The sequence below is a fragment of the Stenella coeruleoalba genome (assembly GCF_951394435.1).
Source record: "Stenella coeruleoalba genome assembly, chromosome: 9".
Lineage (NCBI taxonomy): Eukaryota > Metazoa > Chordata > Mammalia > Artiodactyla > Delphinidae > Stenella > Stenella coeruleoalba.
This window is the reverse complement of record NC_137155.1, coordinates 54,161,766-54,178,470: the sequence shown is the minus strand read 5'-3', so window position 1 is coordinate 54,178,470 and position 16,705 is coordinate 54,161,766. Positions and strand designations below refer to the sequence as shown.

Here is a 16,705-nt window from a genome sequence, read left to right as displayed (position 1 = left end):
GGTGGCTGGTTGAGATGCTCACTTGTAAAGCAGTTTGGCACTCAGAGCACATTTTCCCTTAAAACAAGATCACAAATAGTGATTTCTTTCCCAAGTGGGGTGACCAATTGCCCTGGTTTGCCTGAAACTGAAGGGTTTTCCAGAATGAAGGACTTTCGTGCTAAACCTGGGAAAGTCCTGGGAAAACCAGAATGATCAGGTACCCCACAAGTCCAACACCCCAAAACTGATCTGTCTGTGTCAGTCACAACTTTGGGAGCCCTTCGTGAGAAGCCAGCTCTGCTGAGTGCCAGAGTTTCCCCTGTTGCACTGCTGGGCTCAGCACTTGATCTCTGACAGTTGCCTGAGCCCCTGGGTACTGATGTTACTCTGGGGTCTGAGTGTGAGAGAAAAGAGAAATATCTCCTCTCTGTTACACTTTGTCACTTAGACCCCAATGCAGCCTGTCCTCTGCCTAGAATATCACTTCTTCCAGAAACATGGTACTTTTAGGTTTGTGTACTTACTCTTCTCCCGTTGTTGCCCAAACGCGTCCCTCATTTTCAGGGTGGAGGATGAGCATTAACAGAACATCAGAAGCTGTCCTATCCTCTGCACAGTCTTGAACCTCTCGTCCCACCTCTCATTCACATCAGCTCAGATAATCAATGCTGACTCCGAGATGGACGGCCAATCACCACTTCCCCAGAGAGCTATCTCAGAATCCCACCGGGAGCTTGCTTGGGGACCTGCACAGCCTCTTTTCTAGGAATATAACATAGTTAATAATGACCTTGAGATCCACATTAGTAAACAGCAACCTACTGAACTGCCATTCACCAAGGTCCACTCTTAATAACACCCCCCTCTCCCTACACACCCTCGTGGAAATGTTTTCAGCGTCCCCTGTTCTTTCATAGCACTTGCTTTATGTTTCTGTGTAAACCTTGATCATGATCTGCCTTGTAGTGCAGTCGCTTAAGCATATGTCTCTCTCCTTCATAAACTGCAGGTCTTTAAGAGCAGAGAAACTGTCTCACTCATCTTTATACAACTCTTAGAACCTTGCAGAGTGCCTGTCGCAGAGAGACTATTCAGTAAATATCTCAGGAATTGATAAGATCCTCTGGACTTTAGAAACTCATCAGAGATCAGCTGGCTCCATTATAACTTGGTCAATAATTCAGTCTATTAGGAGGAATGACTATATTAAATTTGTTCTGCCAACATTGCTTATTCTTGCATTGAAATTCACAGACTGCTAAATTGAAATTTAGCAGGTCACTGTGGTGTGAGAAGACTTGTCAGTGATAGAAAAGATGAAGAAATCACAATAAATAAAATTCAAATTATTCTAGGTAAACTTTAATTGAAAAATCATTTGAACAATGCTGTTCTCTCTAGTAGATAATACCCAAATAGTAAGGTGTTACTGAGTGAGCAGAAAGGGTAGAATATACTTTGATATTCTACTCAAAGGTTCTTATTTCAACTGTAAATTGCCTCATAATATCATAGTATAGCAGCCAAATTAATGAGTCAAGTCAGACTTCAAATAAATACACTGAACAAATCAAGTTTCAAACTCAATTAACTTCTAGGAAAAAGAAGAATTCTGAAATTAGGACGAGATTGGAGGAATCTGTGTCTTGTAGATAAAACTTTTTTTTAAAGGCTCAAATCCTTTACAAGTTTAAATATCAAAATAATCTGCCTAAGGACAAATTAGAGTCACCCCAAAGTAGAGTCAATACATTAGTAAGATGTGTTATATGCCAATGTGACATACTTGTAATATGTCAACACATTAGCAATGTAAGTGTTAAAAATTTGTGAGAACTCCAAAATTATCATTAAACTCAAAGCCAGGGAAAAATTTGTAGTGACCTAGAGGCATTTCAGAGAATTTGGGGACCACAATATTCAAGGCTGAAATAAAAGTTCTTTTTGAAGTTGATACTAAAGGTAATTTAAGGTGACTCGAACTTCTAAGATGATTAGAAATTAGTCTATTAACCAACAACGCTGAGAGCATCAGGAAGCTGTGGTTAAATAAACTCCTGTACTTTTGTCAAGGCCCTGCATAAATGGTACCTACACCTCCTGAAAGGATGACAGAGAATCCTTTGAGGTTGTTCACCAAACATCCCATTGGTGCTGGCTCCTCTGGGATCACTCCCAATCATCACAATCAACTGCAGGCTGCACTGTCCCTCACTGCACACCTACTATGTGTCAGGCAACAAGGCAGGTACTATCCGCACCATCACCCTGCTCCCGTGATTGTAAAGCGTTTCAATCCTGCAGCATTAGAACAAGTTTAAATTGATAACTCTTACTTAGCACATTAAAAAATGAGCCTGGATGACATACAATTAATTATATGTTATTGCACTCTGATTTTAAAAAGAGAAAAAGATTCTGTGTGATTTCACTCTGTGATAATTTTTCTAATAGGCAGAAGAAAAGGCAATAATTTAGTTGTGACACTATCATAATCCTCCAACCCATGAAACACAATAAAAGAATATTCCACTGAAACATCTCACTCGAAAGGCTGTTTTCTTTTATGATGATGGAAAAAGTATTTGTTGAATTCTGATGACATCGTAACTGATTCCAATGTTCTGCATAGAGGAGAAAAAACATTTTCCATTGTATACACAGTAATAAGTAACCATCTAAGCATAATGCATGTGTATTAGAAAGAGGGGAACAATTATCTACCCTCATGTTTGCTTTCCTGCCATCAGGGCACGAGGAGGCTGTGTGTGGGCCTACCTTCAGACAGCCATCTTTGCTTAGTGGGAAGAAGATTCATACCATGGTGTGGAAGTCCCAAACAAGTGCTGACCTTTCCTTCTCTTTATATCTGCTCCTCTGTCCAGACCCTTATCTGGCAGGGGAAAGAGGCTGGAAGGTGTTCAGGCAGCTAAAATATTGCAAAAGAGATAGCGCAGTGCCTCCTTCCTGAATTAGGGAGTGGAACCAGCCCTAAAAACAGTTATTCTCTGAACTTGTAAGTTTGTCCATAAGATCACGACTAAGAACTCTCAGGCTGAGAAGCTGAGTCCTGATTTGGCCAAATGAATACTATTGTTAGAGGGGCTGGTTTTCCCCCAGAGCCAAGTCTATAGGAAGAACAGGTGGGACTTGAGGGGAGGGAATGCCTGGGAGAAAAGGGTTGGGGGTGGCCATGGGACTCGACTTCATCCCACACTGGATTCTCCCTTTAGAATAGTAACCCAGTGGTCCAACCCTAGCACACAGTCAATTACAGAGACTAGGAATCAAGAATAGTTAAAAACTCCTCAAAATACGTCTTGCTGTCTCATACCTGCAGATCCTCTACCTTACACCCTTCATCTGGCAGTTGGTGCTCTGCCTTCAAACCTCCGCTCAAGCACCGGTAGCTCCAGGAAGTTTGGCCTGCCTCCTCCAGTCTCACCAGCCTGGGGTGGGTGCCCCTTCATGGCTCCTGTAACACCTCCTGCCCAGCTCCTGTTAGAGAGGGCGGAGGTATCTCTTCCCCTGAAACAGTGGATCACAGCTTTGAGTGTATTGAATTCAAAGGGCTTAAGTTTTAGTCTTGGCCAGTAGAGGCTTCTGGCTGTTCCTCCTCTGTTCTCTTTTACTATCTCCCCCTGCATGGAATGAAGCTGCTATCCTGATTGATTCTTGAGACCACATTGCACTGTGGGCAGGGATTTTTTTTTTTTTTTTTTTTTTTTTTTGCGGTACGCGGGCCTCTTACTGTTGTGGCCTCGCCCGTTGTGGAGCACAGGCTCCGGACGCACAGGCTCAGCGGCCATGGCTCACGGGCCCAGCCGCTCCGCGGCATGTGGGATCTTCCCGGACCAGGGCACGCACCCGTGTCCCCTGCATCGGCAGGCGGGCTCTCAACCACTGCGCCACCAGGGGAGCCCAATGGGCAGGGATATTGTCCAGAAGGTAACACGCATTCACGAGTGTCCCTCCTCTTCCCCCCTCTGCTGCTGGACGTGGCAGGCTGCCTCTTCCTGTCTGTGTGCTGTTTGCGTAAGTGGATTTGTGAGACTGCCACACACCTCACTATTCCTGCCGCTCCCCACCAGGGTGCTGAGGTTTCGTAAGGGGGCTGGGCTACCCTAGAGGTTCAGGCCTCAGCCAGGTGCTCTGATTCAGCTTAGGGCAGCCCTGTCTTTGGCTTCATTGGATACTTGCCCATCTGGTACTTTGTTCTCCATTTGCCAATTGATTGTTAAATCTATAGCTCCTTTGTCAGGAAACTGCAAAGGGAGGCATGATGAGTGGAAGAGAGGCCCCTAACATCCCCAAACTCTAACACTCCCATCTCTGTACTTCCAACGATGCGCTAATTATCTGTCTCCCTCATTGGAGGGCAAATTCCCTGAGAAACTATTACTGATCTTTGTATGCCCAGTGCTTAGTGCAACGTCCAACAGGTATTAGGTGCTCGAAAATGCTAAGTGTGTGAATGGATGAATGGATGAGTGAGTTTGGCCATTCTTGGACCTGCTTCACTGATCCAACCCTGGCCACTCTGCAAGCTGGTCCACCTCTGTGTTGAGCTCAGCGGGTCACCTCACCCAGAATGTCCTCAATCCCAGCTCAACATTCATGGTCTCTTTGAAGACTTTTCTAGCTAATTCTACCCACACTCATTTCCATTTCTAAATGCCTTTTGTACAGTTTAGTACTTTGTTATTCTCTAATTTGTTTTAAGTGTGCCACGATTATGTTGTTGACAAGGTCATATATGACCTGGTCTTGACTTACTTCTTCCACGAGACATCATCGGGCAGGGTAAAGTCTGAAATTAGAGCAGCTGCTGTCAAATCCCCCTAACCTGAATGCAGTGGGGAAAGTCACTTACTTTCCCTGGGCCTCAGCTTCCTCACTTGTGAAAATGGGGGGAATAATCCTCTGCTTGAATGTGTCATGAGCACTGAAAGGATCAAAATAAAAACACAATGGCACCTACAAAAACACATACACAATTTATACCTCTTAGAATGTTGAATAAAGCTAGGATCAGAGGAGAGCTTCATAAATTCTCATACATTTACTTGATAATGACTATGTTGCTCACAGGCATTTCATGAATTATTCTTACTGTAACTCTCGCAAGGATTATGATTATTATTTGCAATGATATATGGGTGGTATGGTGCCTTTAAACTCATTCCAAGAAGGGTTATCAGGCTGAAGATGTTTCAGAAGTACTACTAGGGAATCTCTTGGAATGTAGTTGTGCGATTTTTTTTTATACCATTATTGTATTTCTTAAAGTCAATTTCTGTTTCTCAGGGATGTCTTAGTCCACTCGGGCTGCTATCGCAAATTACCATAGACTGAGTGGCTTAAAAACCACACAGATTTATTGCTCACAGTTCTGGAGGTTGGAAAGCCCAAGATCAAGCACCAGCAGATTTGTTGTCTGGTGAGAGCTTGCTTCCTGGTTCATAGCCAGCATCGTCCTGCTATGTCCTCATATGATGAAAGGGATGAGGGACCTCTTTGGTTCCTTTCATAAGGGCACTGGGGAAACATTAGAATGCTTTGTGAACAAAGAATATTTTGTATACCATACAATTCCCTAAGTCACGGTGTGTACAGGGTTTTTGTAAGCAGTTTTAAGACATCACATAAAAATATTTGTGCATATTTTTTACGGTGTGGTTCAAAGTACAAATATAGGATGAGGCCCATTTTCTTTGATTTAGAAATTACACATCAGAATCTAATACTAAGCCTATGCAAATAACTACGTGGAGGGAGTATAGTAAGTGAAGGAGAGGGGAAGTTTAATAACCTTTAGCTAAATTAATTATCATACCCCATGTTGTGTGAAAAGATAATCATCCTACTCAGTGTGTTTCTGTTTAGGACTCAAATTCTAAGAGTGGTGGCCTAAGTAAACGTGTAGATCTGAGCTGTCTGATATGGCAGCCACTGGAAACACGTGGCTATTTAAGATACACTAAAATGTAAAACTCTGCTCCTTATTTGCACTCGCTACATTCAAGTGCTCAAAAGCCACATGTACCTAGTGACTACTGTATTCAACAGAGGACATACAGGACATTTTGCAGAAAGTTCCTTCAGACATCAGTCCTTTCTGCTGACAGCATAGGCTAACAAGGTTAGCAAGAATTCCATATGAATGGGGGAAAAAGTTCAGCAAATTGTTAGAAATTAGCATTGCCCTGCTCTGTGTTTCCAAATATGTCTGTTGTTCACACACACCCACACACACACTCCCCACAGCTGAGTCTTGGTCGTCATAAATCATATCTTTATATCTTCCATAGGCACTGTTTTAATATTGGTGAAACAAACCTTGAATCTGCTACTTGAGGGAGAATGTGGTTTAATGAATAACTTCAAATAATTCTTACTACTGCAACAGCAGATTCTGCATTGAGGAGCATACACTTTTGAATGCGTGGTACTTTATTTAAACGCACATATATACAATGTCGACAAAAGGAAATTCTGCAGAGGTGAGCAAAGGGGCTGCATGCATTGGGAGGACCAGCAGACTCTAGTTTTACAGGATGAAATAGGGGTTGAAAAATAGGCAAAGACCGGAGAGCAAGTTTCATTTCCCATCACCACATAGAAGGGTCTTCCAGCCTGTCAAACACAAGAAGCAAAGCACGTAAGAGAAGCTTCCCAACTTCCTGGGAGCCTTGCAAGAGTGAGACATTCAGTTCTGAACTGAAAGATGATCAGAAGCTGTTGAAAAGTCTGCTGTTGGCATTCTAAATAGGAGGCCATGTAGACTATCAGAGCGGGAGACAGTGGCATAACGTACAGAGACCCAGCTGAGTAGCTTTCACTCATGTTACCGAGAGTCTCGGGCAAATCTCAGAGGGAGTATTTAAAAGGCTCTGTATTTATCAAAGAAGCCAAAGAACCCTGCAATATGTCTGAAGATCACAACTACAGGAATCACATGAAACTGTAAAAAAAACTTACTGTTATTCAACTCTGAATGTGCTTCCTGTATTTTCCTGCAAGGCTTTTTATGTAGTAAGGTGCTATTTATTAGACTATAAAGAACCCTTTTAAATAAAATAGCATTCACAGGCAACTTCAAGGCTGTCAAGTTTTGTCTCCTTCTAAGTACACATGATTGAGCCTGTCAATCAGAGTACGATTAACTCTATTTCATGCACCAACCGTGTGAGGCTTGGCCACAAAACAAAGAGCAGAAGCAAGACAGTAAGTCGGTCTGGACGATTATATATTTCTAACCCTAAGTAGATAGAGCATAGCCTAAACTTTTTACGGTGGCAAACATCATATGCCTATCAATGAAACATTAAGAAGTATGTATTGCTTAGTATGAGATTTCCACCTGCTTCCCTTGCATTTGATGTTCAAGTCTTGGCTGCTACCGCCAGGGACAAGAGCACTGGAGTTTTATTTCAGTCCAAATTGGTGCTTCCTTCAGAGAGAACAAACCTGACAACTCTACACGTGCACCTTCACCCTGGCTGGCCATTTCACAAGAGAACAGAGGGAGGGTGGGAGGGGAGGCGGGCGGCTCAGAGGGTCGTCGGCTCATCCTCTGGGGAGAACCCAATGAAGAGTGACAACCAGTCACACGTGCTGAGCAAGTGTTCTAGTGACCTCTCCTGGGGAACTTGGTTCTTGATGTTGTAGAGCTCTGGGTTTAAGGCGGACTAGCTAGCACAGAACTGGATAAACCATATGCCATGTGATCTTACTGGTGGGTAGGGGCAGGGGGCCTGGGACAGGAGAGTCAGTTATGGAAACGGAGGAGGACCAGGCATCTTTTCACTCACAGTCTCCTCTCAGGAGGACCCCAGCCCAATGTCTGACACCTAGATATCAGAGGGCACCCTTCCTAAGGCAGGTCCACACTCCAAGAAGGCCCCAAGGCTCCAGACAAGCCCTAAGAATAATGTCATTCTTGTTCATTCATTGAATGTGATAAATTATGATGTGACATCAGTTGAACTAAAACATGTCAAAAAGTAAGCAGGAGTACCCCTCGACTTATCTACAGCTTCGTGTAAAACCAGGAAGACTGGAGTGAGAACCAGAAGGGGCATTTCCTAGGATGTGGAGATCCTCCACCTAGGGTATAACAACTAAAGATGACCTCAGCCAAAGATGGAGAGTTGGTCATTTCAATGTAGAGATGGGCTGCTTACCCTATGCTTCCACAATCTAAGCCAGTGAGAAATTCTCTATAGAGTAATTTCTGAGATTAAAGTCACTCATATTTAAAATTTCAAAGGAGCATCAAATAATTTGAGCCAGAAAATATTACCCCACAGCAGTTTAGAGATTTGCAAATGAGTGTGTGAAGAGAAAGGTCCTCCCTGCTCTGTTCCCCACCCCTCTTTCTGTCCAAATCCTACCTGATCTAGAAGACCCCATTCCAAACGCCTCCTCCCAGCAGCCCTCTCTGATTTCCCTCTCCTGGGTACCTGAACTCTGCAATAATGTCCCCACACAAGCGTTTACATACCTAGTTCTGGGAACGTTTTCCGTGCTTTCTCTCATCAAGAGGTCTGAAATCAGTGTCTCAGGGCTAGATCGTTTTCCATATCTAAAAAAAAAAGCGGGGTCGGGGAGAGTAAAAGTCCTTTAAAGCAAGTTTGGAGGAACCATAAAAACCTTTAGGAAAAGAAAAGATTTGTGGTATTAAATATAAAAGTTATTTTCAGTTGATCATCTGCTAACGAGTAATCTAGGTGAATGAAACATACATGATATAGAAACATCATAAATATGATTTCAAATTATATATATATTTAAATTTTGCTTAAATACTTAATAGATAACTTAGCAGATTATATAACCCAACCAAAATTCCTAGTCAAATTCTTGCCTTTTTATATTATCACAAACAATACATATGTATAGTTTTATAACTAGGTGACACGAAGTATGATTTTAAATGTTTCCATAATTAGATAATTGGCTTACAGTTCTGATGATATACATCAGTTTAAATCAAAGAGACCAGATGATATTTCAGAAACAGGTCTATGAAAAACTCATCAGACTGAAGTTCTAGACTCACCTGTGTCTTTGAATCTCAGTTCTCCCATTTGTAAAAACAAAATCATAACTCCTGCTTAGATTAGAGTCTTGATGAATATCCAATGTAAGTCACAATGCTTTGAAAGTGACAGAGCGATACACAAGAATGCACATTACTGCTGTTGAAATGCACCCATTCTCACAGCTGCCAACAGATCCTGAGTCCATACTTATTTGGGGTGCCAAAAGCTAAAAGCCTTCTCTCATGCTGTGGTTTTAATCTGCCCTGACAATATGAAGGAATCCTTCTGGTCCATGGAAATGTTCTTGGTCTCTTTTCTCCCACAGCAGGATATGGATAGGGCGACATATGAATTCAAGGTTATGTTCTCCTGCCAGGGTAGTATATGCTGCTGGCTCCAGGTAAGTGAGGACATTAGTCTGTCTGTCTGTCTGTCTCTCTCACTGCTAAAGGATCTGACAAGTCTACACCAAGTTGTATTTTTTGAGGAGTCTGTTTTTCCCTTTCTTAGAAAGGGCATTGGACATCAGCAGCTGCTTTTTTCCACAAATGAAAAATAAGCCTGGCGTGGATTGATTAGCTAACAGATAAAACAGCAGAACAAAGCTGATGGAGGATATATGCTAACTGCCTACTGAGCACAGTTAAATCTAAATTCTGGGGAAAGATTTCCTATTATTGCTCCTTTGCTGGAACTCAAGGGATGCAAATACAAAGCCATCTCCCCGTCCCCATCATTTGTAAGATTTCCTCAAAGATTTTCTGGAGTTGTAGTGTCAGGCTGCAGGCTTCTGCTTATATGTATTTATTCTGTCCATCAGTTGATTTTACTAATGCTAAAACTCTTGGGCAACCTTAACTCATTTATCCTCATCATACTTCAGTGAATTAAAGAACTGGAGAATATTTTCTCCTATTTACCATTAGAGAACCTAAGTCTGTAACAGCAGAATTTACACAGTCAGAAAGTGGTACCCAGAGCAGCACTGATGACTGTTCTTCCATCTCTAATTAATTCTGGATTATCCTTCTTCTCCACAATGCTTTAACTTTCAAAGATAGCGTCTCTAAGGAAAAGAATTTTAAACCTGACCGCATATTAGAATCACCTGGGGAGCTTTTAAAATCACTGTAAAGCCCAGCCCCGTGCCCCACCCCCCACGGGGAGATTCTGATTTAATTCACAAGTTCATTAAATATACTGATGCTGCTGTTACAGCAGCATCAGTATATTTTAAAAGCTCCCAGGTGATAACAATGAGAGACCAAGAGGGAGAAACTCTAGTCTAGGGCTGAGTTTCTCAGTCTTGGCACTGTATACATTTTGAGCGGGATAAGTCTTTGTTATCAGGGGCTGTCCTAGGCATTGTAGGATGTTTAGCAGCTTCCCTGGCCTCTACCCACTAGATGCCAGTAGCACCTTCCCACCCCACCACTATGACAAACGAAAATGTCTCCAGACATTGCCCAGTGTCTTGGGGAGCATAAAGTCAGCCCCAGTTGAGAATCACTGACCTAGGAGACTGTATAAATAAAATGTGGTAGATCAATGCTCTAGAAGAAACGATGCCACCTATGGAAGCGATGAACCAGGAGTATATGGCTTTAGAACATGAACTGAGTAGCAGAGGGGAGGAAAGAGAATGATATCACAGTACCATTTATGCCAAATTAAAACGTATGTTCACAAATGTAATTTTCAAAAATACAAACATGCGTATGAGTGGACGTGTGCAGTGGGAAGATGATAAGAGCACAGAATGGAGGTGATGGGTGCAGATCATAAGCCTTTGAGTGTTTCTAAGATGGAACTTATATGAAGATGAGACAGAAAACTGCTTCAGGACCAACTCCTTCCCACCTAACCTGAATCTCATCCCTTTCCCTTATTTTCTCCTCATCAAGGGTGTTGAAGATCACATTGACTGCTGACAGTGGTGACAACATCCAAAGATCGATAGGAGGGCTCCAATTTAATCATCACTAAAAAAGGGTTTTCATGAAATGTTCTTAGTTTCATGATCTGTAAAATGGAGATAATTATACTCACTTCAAAGCTTTGAGGTAAAGACTGAAAAAAATAATGCCTAGGAAAACATGTTGAAATACTAAAGCTTTATACAATAGTAAAGGTTTACAGCAATCATCTCTGAAAAATAAGTTTTACTGTATGCTATAATTAACAGACTAAATAACTAATAAAGGCTTTCCTAGAAGAAAAAAAACAATTTGTAAAAGTTCTTTTCTCTGGTCTGTATGATAGCATAAGCAAGAATTTGAAGCAATTAACTTTCTGAAAAGTCTATTAAGATATAAGACATTTTTGCTTTTCACTAATGAAAATTATCTGACTTTAGGGACCATAAACCAATACTATTTAATTCTGGCACTTTCATGTATTTCTGATTCTATATATATTGGTACTTTAAAAAAAGATTTTCAGGATGAAACAACTTTCTGATGAAACAGAAAAAATGTTAAAAATTAAGAAATATAAATTCTCCCCACTTTGGATCCTTTCCAACTATTCCCTGAATATAGTAAAACAACAAACAAAAAACAATATTTTACAAAACATAATTTAAATATGTTAAATAACATTAATGCTTGTAAAGAGCTCATTGTTTTTAGCTTATTAAGGTCATTTGATCTCAGTAATTAAAATAAGATACTGAATGATTCAAAACTAAGATGAACCAATTTTGGAAGCAAATTTTAAATCCTATGTTATTTGTAAAATATTTTGGATTTGATTTTTTGCTTAAGATCTGATGTTGAGAGTAAAATATGGCCTTTCATCTTAGCTTTCTGGGGGTTCAGAATAAAGATGAATGACAATTTCTCAGACTACATGTAATCCCTGGATTCACCCTAGAGTGAGTACACCACTGTTAAGTTTCTCCTTAAAAAAGCACCAAGTGGGCATTTCCTTTTCAGAACTCACCTGCTATGAAATGGGTAAAGTCTTACCATGTTACATCAACTATTTTCTTGCTAAATATCTACTTATTAGGAGCAGGATTGTCAAGTGAGGGGCTGAGACTGTAATAAAACACTGTACAGAAGGGAAAAAAATAGTTCTATTTGTCTTTTCCTAAATACCGTCATTCACTTCGGTCTGGGCAGGTTGGAAAACCAGGCAATGTCTTTGGCGACTCAGCTGTTTCCTCCTTAGCTTGTGCTGTTGTTTTTCTAGATACCCCGCTCTCCCTTCTCCCTACAGCACCTCCCCGGCGCCCTCCTGACCCCTTTCACGGGGTACTTTCCTATTCAGGTTTGCAAACAGAACCCCCAACTGCTCTAAGAACAAAAAAGATAAGGGGGTGGGTGACAGGAGATGGCCAGCCACCCAGCCTGGGGAACCTGAGTTGGGGATCAGGATTTTGTAACTGTAGTTGCAGAGGGAATGTACTCAGTGCCCTGGTATTTACTGATAGCTGAGTATGTGCCCGATACTGTCCTACCCCGGGATACAAAGAAGAAAAAGAAAAGGTCCCTGTCTTCTGAAATCCCCACGATCTCCGGGTGTGCAAGCGGGTTGGTCCCGGAGTCGTCGCTCCCACGTAGCCCACGTACCTTTGCCTGGTGATGAGATTGATGTAGTGTCGCAGCGCCGAGTAGTATCTGGCCAAGTCCTCCGCCGGCGCGTCCTCTCCGGGGTTGTCGGGCTTGGAGGGGTACGCCTCGGCCAGAGCTCCCAGGCACACGAGCAGGGACAGGGCGAGGGTCAGTCCGGACAGCCCCAGTCGCTTGCTACCCAGCATCTGCGTACACCGAAGGGGCAGCGGAGGGGGCTTGGGGGATTCAGAGGATACACACTCCGCACCTCCTTCCTCTGGACCCCGCGCCCATCCCGCTGCTACCACCCCTACCCCACGTCCACCCGCAGTCCGCGCTCGACCCAGTCACGCCGAGGGAAGCGGAGCGTGGCGAGCACCACCCTGCGGATTTAGGTCCAGATCTGCTCTGGCCCGGCCCCGCTGCTCCGTCCGAAAATTCTGAGCAACTTTGGTCAAGTAGCAGAGCCGAAGATCCCGCGGTGAGAGGCGCAGAGTTGGGGGAGGCGCCGGCGCCAGTTTAAAACACTTTAAAAAACAGATTAGAAGTTCCTGCCGCTGCGTGGACTTATCCCTTTCCCACCCTCTTCCCCAAACCCCCTGTTAGAGGAAAGAAGTTTCTTCTTTTCTACTTTTGGTCTGCCCGGCCGCAGGAGCTCGACAGTGATGGCTGAGAGTACTTCAGGGTGGCAACTGGGGGGTGGGGGGGTGGGGGGAGAACTGCTCCCGGGCCAGTCAGTCTCAGATCGGATCCCAAGGATCCCGAGAGGCGGCAGGGAGCGCATCTTCCAAGCTCCGGGGAATCCTCATTCTGGGAGCGCGCCTTGGGAAAACTCCCTCCAGGCGGCGACCCTCGAGGAAACCGCCAGCTGCTCTGGGATGCGGTCGTGTTCTCCCTCTTTATCCGCCTAAAGATAACCCAGAGGGGCGAGCCAGCCAGGAGGGTCGGGGAGAGGGCAGATGCACCATCAGAGGGGACAGGAAGGAGCAAGTGGAATTTAGCCGCCGAGAGCCCGGCGCGTAGGGGTTGGGGAGCGGGGCGCGACCCTCCCAGCACCCCTGGGATCTGCAGAAGGTGAGACTGCGCCCCGGTCAAGTTCACAGGTGCCCGCACTCCCTTCGCTCCCGCCAAGCAAGCGGGTCGTGGCACTCACGGTGGCTGGCGGGCTGGCGAGCGGGCGTGACTGGGCCGCGAGTGCTGTGCAGTCCGGCTCGCCTCTCCGAGGGGTGAGAGCCGGCGGATGGGGTGTCCGGAGCAGGTCGCAACGGGCCTTTTATGGCGTTCCCTCACCCCGGCAGGAGGGGCTTCGGGCAATCACGTTCGGTGACTCCCACCCCGCCGCTTCCCACCCCCGTTGGCGGGGGAGGGGGGAGGGGGCTAGGACCGCTGCCGCGCGAGATCGGCTCGGGGAGCCACCCACACCCGGACTCGCCCGCGCCAGGCCCTGCCGGGGGGAAGGCAGCGCGCTCCGAGGGCGCTGGACCACGCCAAAGAAGTTCCTGCCCTCCCGCGGCGACCAAACCTCGCTCTCCTTCACGCCCCACCTATTCCTGCCAGAGATAGGAGCAGCCCAGATCATCTTTGTCACCTGTCACCGTACCAACGAGCTGGGCGCCAGGGCTGGGGGTACCCGAATCCTCTACTTGGTGAAGCCTCTCCGGGATCCGTGCGGCAAGGGCGCGGACACTGCTCCAGCGCGCTTTCAGGGGGAGACTATTCGGTGCCCGGATATTCCTGCGCTTAAAGCAGGTCCGGGAGCCAGCCCTAAGTCCAGAGCTAAAGGGTCCCAACTCCCCGCTTCTCCCAGGGGCTGAGAACAGGTTTCTGTGGCTTCGCCCCTTTACCCAGCTTGTTTTTCGTGGAGATCAGCCCTCCCCAAGAGCTCGCCCAAACGCTAGGCGTTCGGGCGGTACCCGAAAGAGTGTAGCGACTGAAAACTCCTCAGAGGGGGGACACTTTCTGGGTTTGATGAAAAAGAGCGGAGTCTGAAGCTCGGAGAGACCCCTTAAAGCGCGAACGCAAAATTTTGGTCCAAAGCGACCGGGTAGTTAAATTAACAGCATTTTCTCTTTTATCTGCTGGCCGTTGCATAGTCCCAAATATGTTCGATTAACGTTGATTGAGAATGCGGGCTCTGATCAAAATGAAACAGGTAAAAAAAACAATCACCATTAATTTGCACATCCCACTGAACCTGTAGAATGAATATGAAAGATGCATAAACTATTTTTACAGGATCAGAATTTCATGTAGTGGACTAGGTCTTGAAGTTCCCTGAATGAATGCTTCTAGAAGTCTGAATCTTTCTGAATAAAAGGCATGTTAGGGAATTAAAACCCTAAGTTACACGTTATTTTAGTGCTAAAATGACAAGTGAGTCAAACTGACGTTTTTGTGCTGTTTTGACAGCGTTGAATTAAGTATCAATTACTGTGCAGCAAGCAATCCTGAGTGTGTGTGTGTGTGTGTGTGTGTGTATGTCTCTGTGTTAGCAATTTTGAAGACCAACATCCCTTTCACTTGGGTGACTGCCTCTTTCCCCATCACCCCAACATATACCAGGAACACAATACCAGGCTTTCAGCTTTGCTCAGGGATGCTTATGTGAAAGAGCCTTTGGTAAAGTTAGAGCAAAACGCTTTCTAACTCTGATTCCACTGTTGATAAGAAGAGGCACTTCTAGCAGCTGAACCGTTTTGTTTCAAAAATCGTGTATATGTTTATTCTTAGCAGCTTTGTTGAGATACGATTAAGATATACTAGGTTACAAATGTTTAGAATATTCCATTGGGTATATTCTTACACAAATAACGTCACAGTGAAGTCATCACCACAATCAATTTCCTCATCTCCCTTTGTAATTCCTCCCTCCTGCTTCTCCCTACTCCCCTCCTACACTGATCTGCTTCTTGTCATTATACATTTGTTTGCATTTACTGGAATTGTGTCATAATGCAATTCCATGGTATGTACTCTTTTGTCTGCCTTCTTTCTCAGTATTATTATTTTCAGATCCACCTATGTCATTGCATGTATCAATAATTCATTTTTTAATTACTCAGTAGTATTTCATTATATGGATATATTTTAAACTTAAAAATCTATTCAACTGTTCATGGACTTTGGGTTGTTTCCAGTTTGGACTATTACAAATAAATTTTCTATAAACATGTTACAAATCTTTGTATGGACATATGCTTTTATTTCTCTTGCGGAAATACTTAGGGGCAGAATGGATAGGTCGTATGGTAGGTGTATGTTGTCCCACAGTTCACTGATGGTCTGTTTTTATATGTTTTGTTCTTTTTTCCTGTGTGTGTTTTATTGGATACTTTCTATTGCTACGTCTTCAAGTTGACTAACCTTTTCCTCTGCAATGTCTAATCACTGCAAAGACCATACAGCTTTTATCTCTAGAATTTCAATTTGGATCCTTTTTATTTCTTTCATGTCTTAATGTGTCCAGTCTTTTCTCTGACTTCTTGCATATGCATTAATAATAATTTGTCTACTACTTTTATCATCGGTGTCATTTCTGTGCTACTTTGGATTGACTGATCTTCACCTCATTACGGCTTGCATTTTCCTTCTTTGTCTGCCTGATAATTTTGGAAAGGATGTCAGGCATTGTAAATTTTACCTTGTTGTCTGTTGGATGTTTTTGTAATCCTAAAACTATTTTTGAGCTTTGTCCTGGGACACAGTTTAAAAAGTTGGGAGTAGTTTGATCCATTCCGGTCTTGCATCTAAGATTTTTAAGGTGGGCCCAGAGATGGCTTTAGTCTGGATTTAATTTTCCCCACTCTGAGGCAAGCACCTTCTTCTTACTTTAACTGATAGCTGATGCCCCCTGAATTGTGAACACCCTCTGGCTGTTAGTACAGGACTATCAGCTGTTTGTGAGCACTGGACACTATTTCCTCTCATCCTTTTGTGCAGTTCTTTTCCTGGTCTCAGGTGGTTTCTTCATGTGCACGATCTAATCAGCAGTCCATTAAGCATTTTAGCTGGACACTCTGAAGATCCTGAGTGTTCTCTCTCTTATCTGGTACTCTATGCATGAACTTTAGCTGTTTCAATTCCTCTCTCTGCACTGCAGCCTGGATAATTTCTTCAGGC

At 43.9% G+C, this 16,705-nt stretch overlaps 1 protein-coding gene across 10 annotated transcripts in view; it reads right to left on the bottom strand.

The window, feature by feature from the left end:
* Window positions 1-1,612: 1,612 nt before the first annotated feature.
* Window positions 1,613-16,705, bottom strand: part of NPY (neuropeptide Y) — a 131,589-nt gene continuing 116,496 nt past the window's right edge. For 5 of the 10 annotated variants that reach the window (XM_079931370.1, XM_079931369.1, XM_079931372.1 and 2 more), the window contains 2 exons: window positions 12,605-12,792; window positions 8,184-8,569 (listed from right to left, as the gene is read on the bottom strand). In XM_079931370.1, coding sequence (XP_079787496.1) covers window positions 8,299-8,569; window positions 12,605-12,792 — 459 coding nt within the window. In that variant the 3' untranslated portion in view covers window positions 8,184-8,298. Of the gene's footprint in view, window positions 2,607-3,316; window positions 3,511-5,268; window positions 5,521-6,429; window positions 6,619-8,183; window positions 8,570-12,604; window positions 12,793-13,739; window positions 14,240-14,699; window positions 14,721-16,705 lie in introns of those variants that run through there. The other 5 variants (XR_013829733.1, XM_079931375.1, XM_079931376.1 and 2 more) reach the window with 5 other exon arrangements.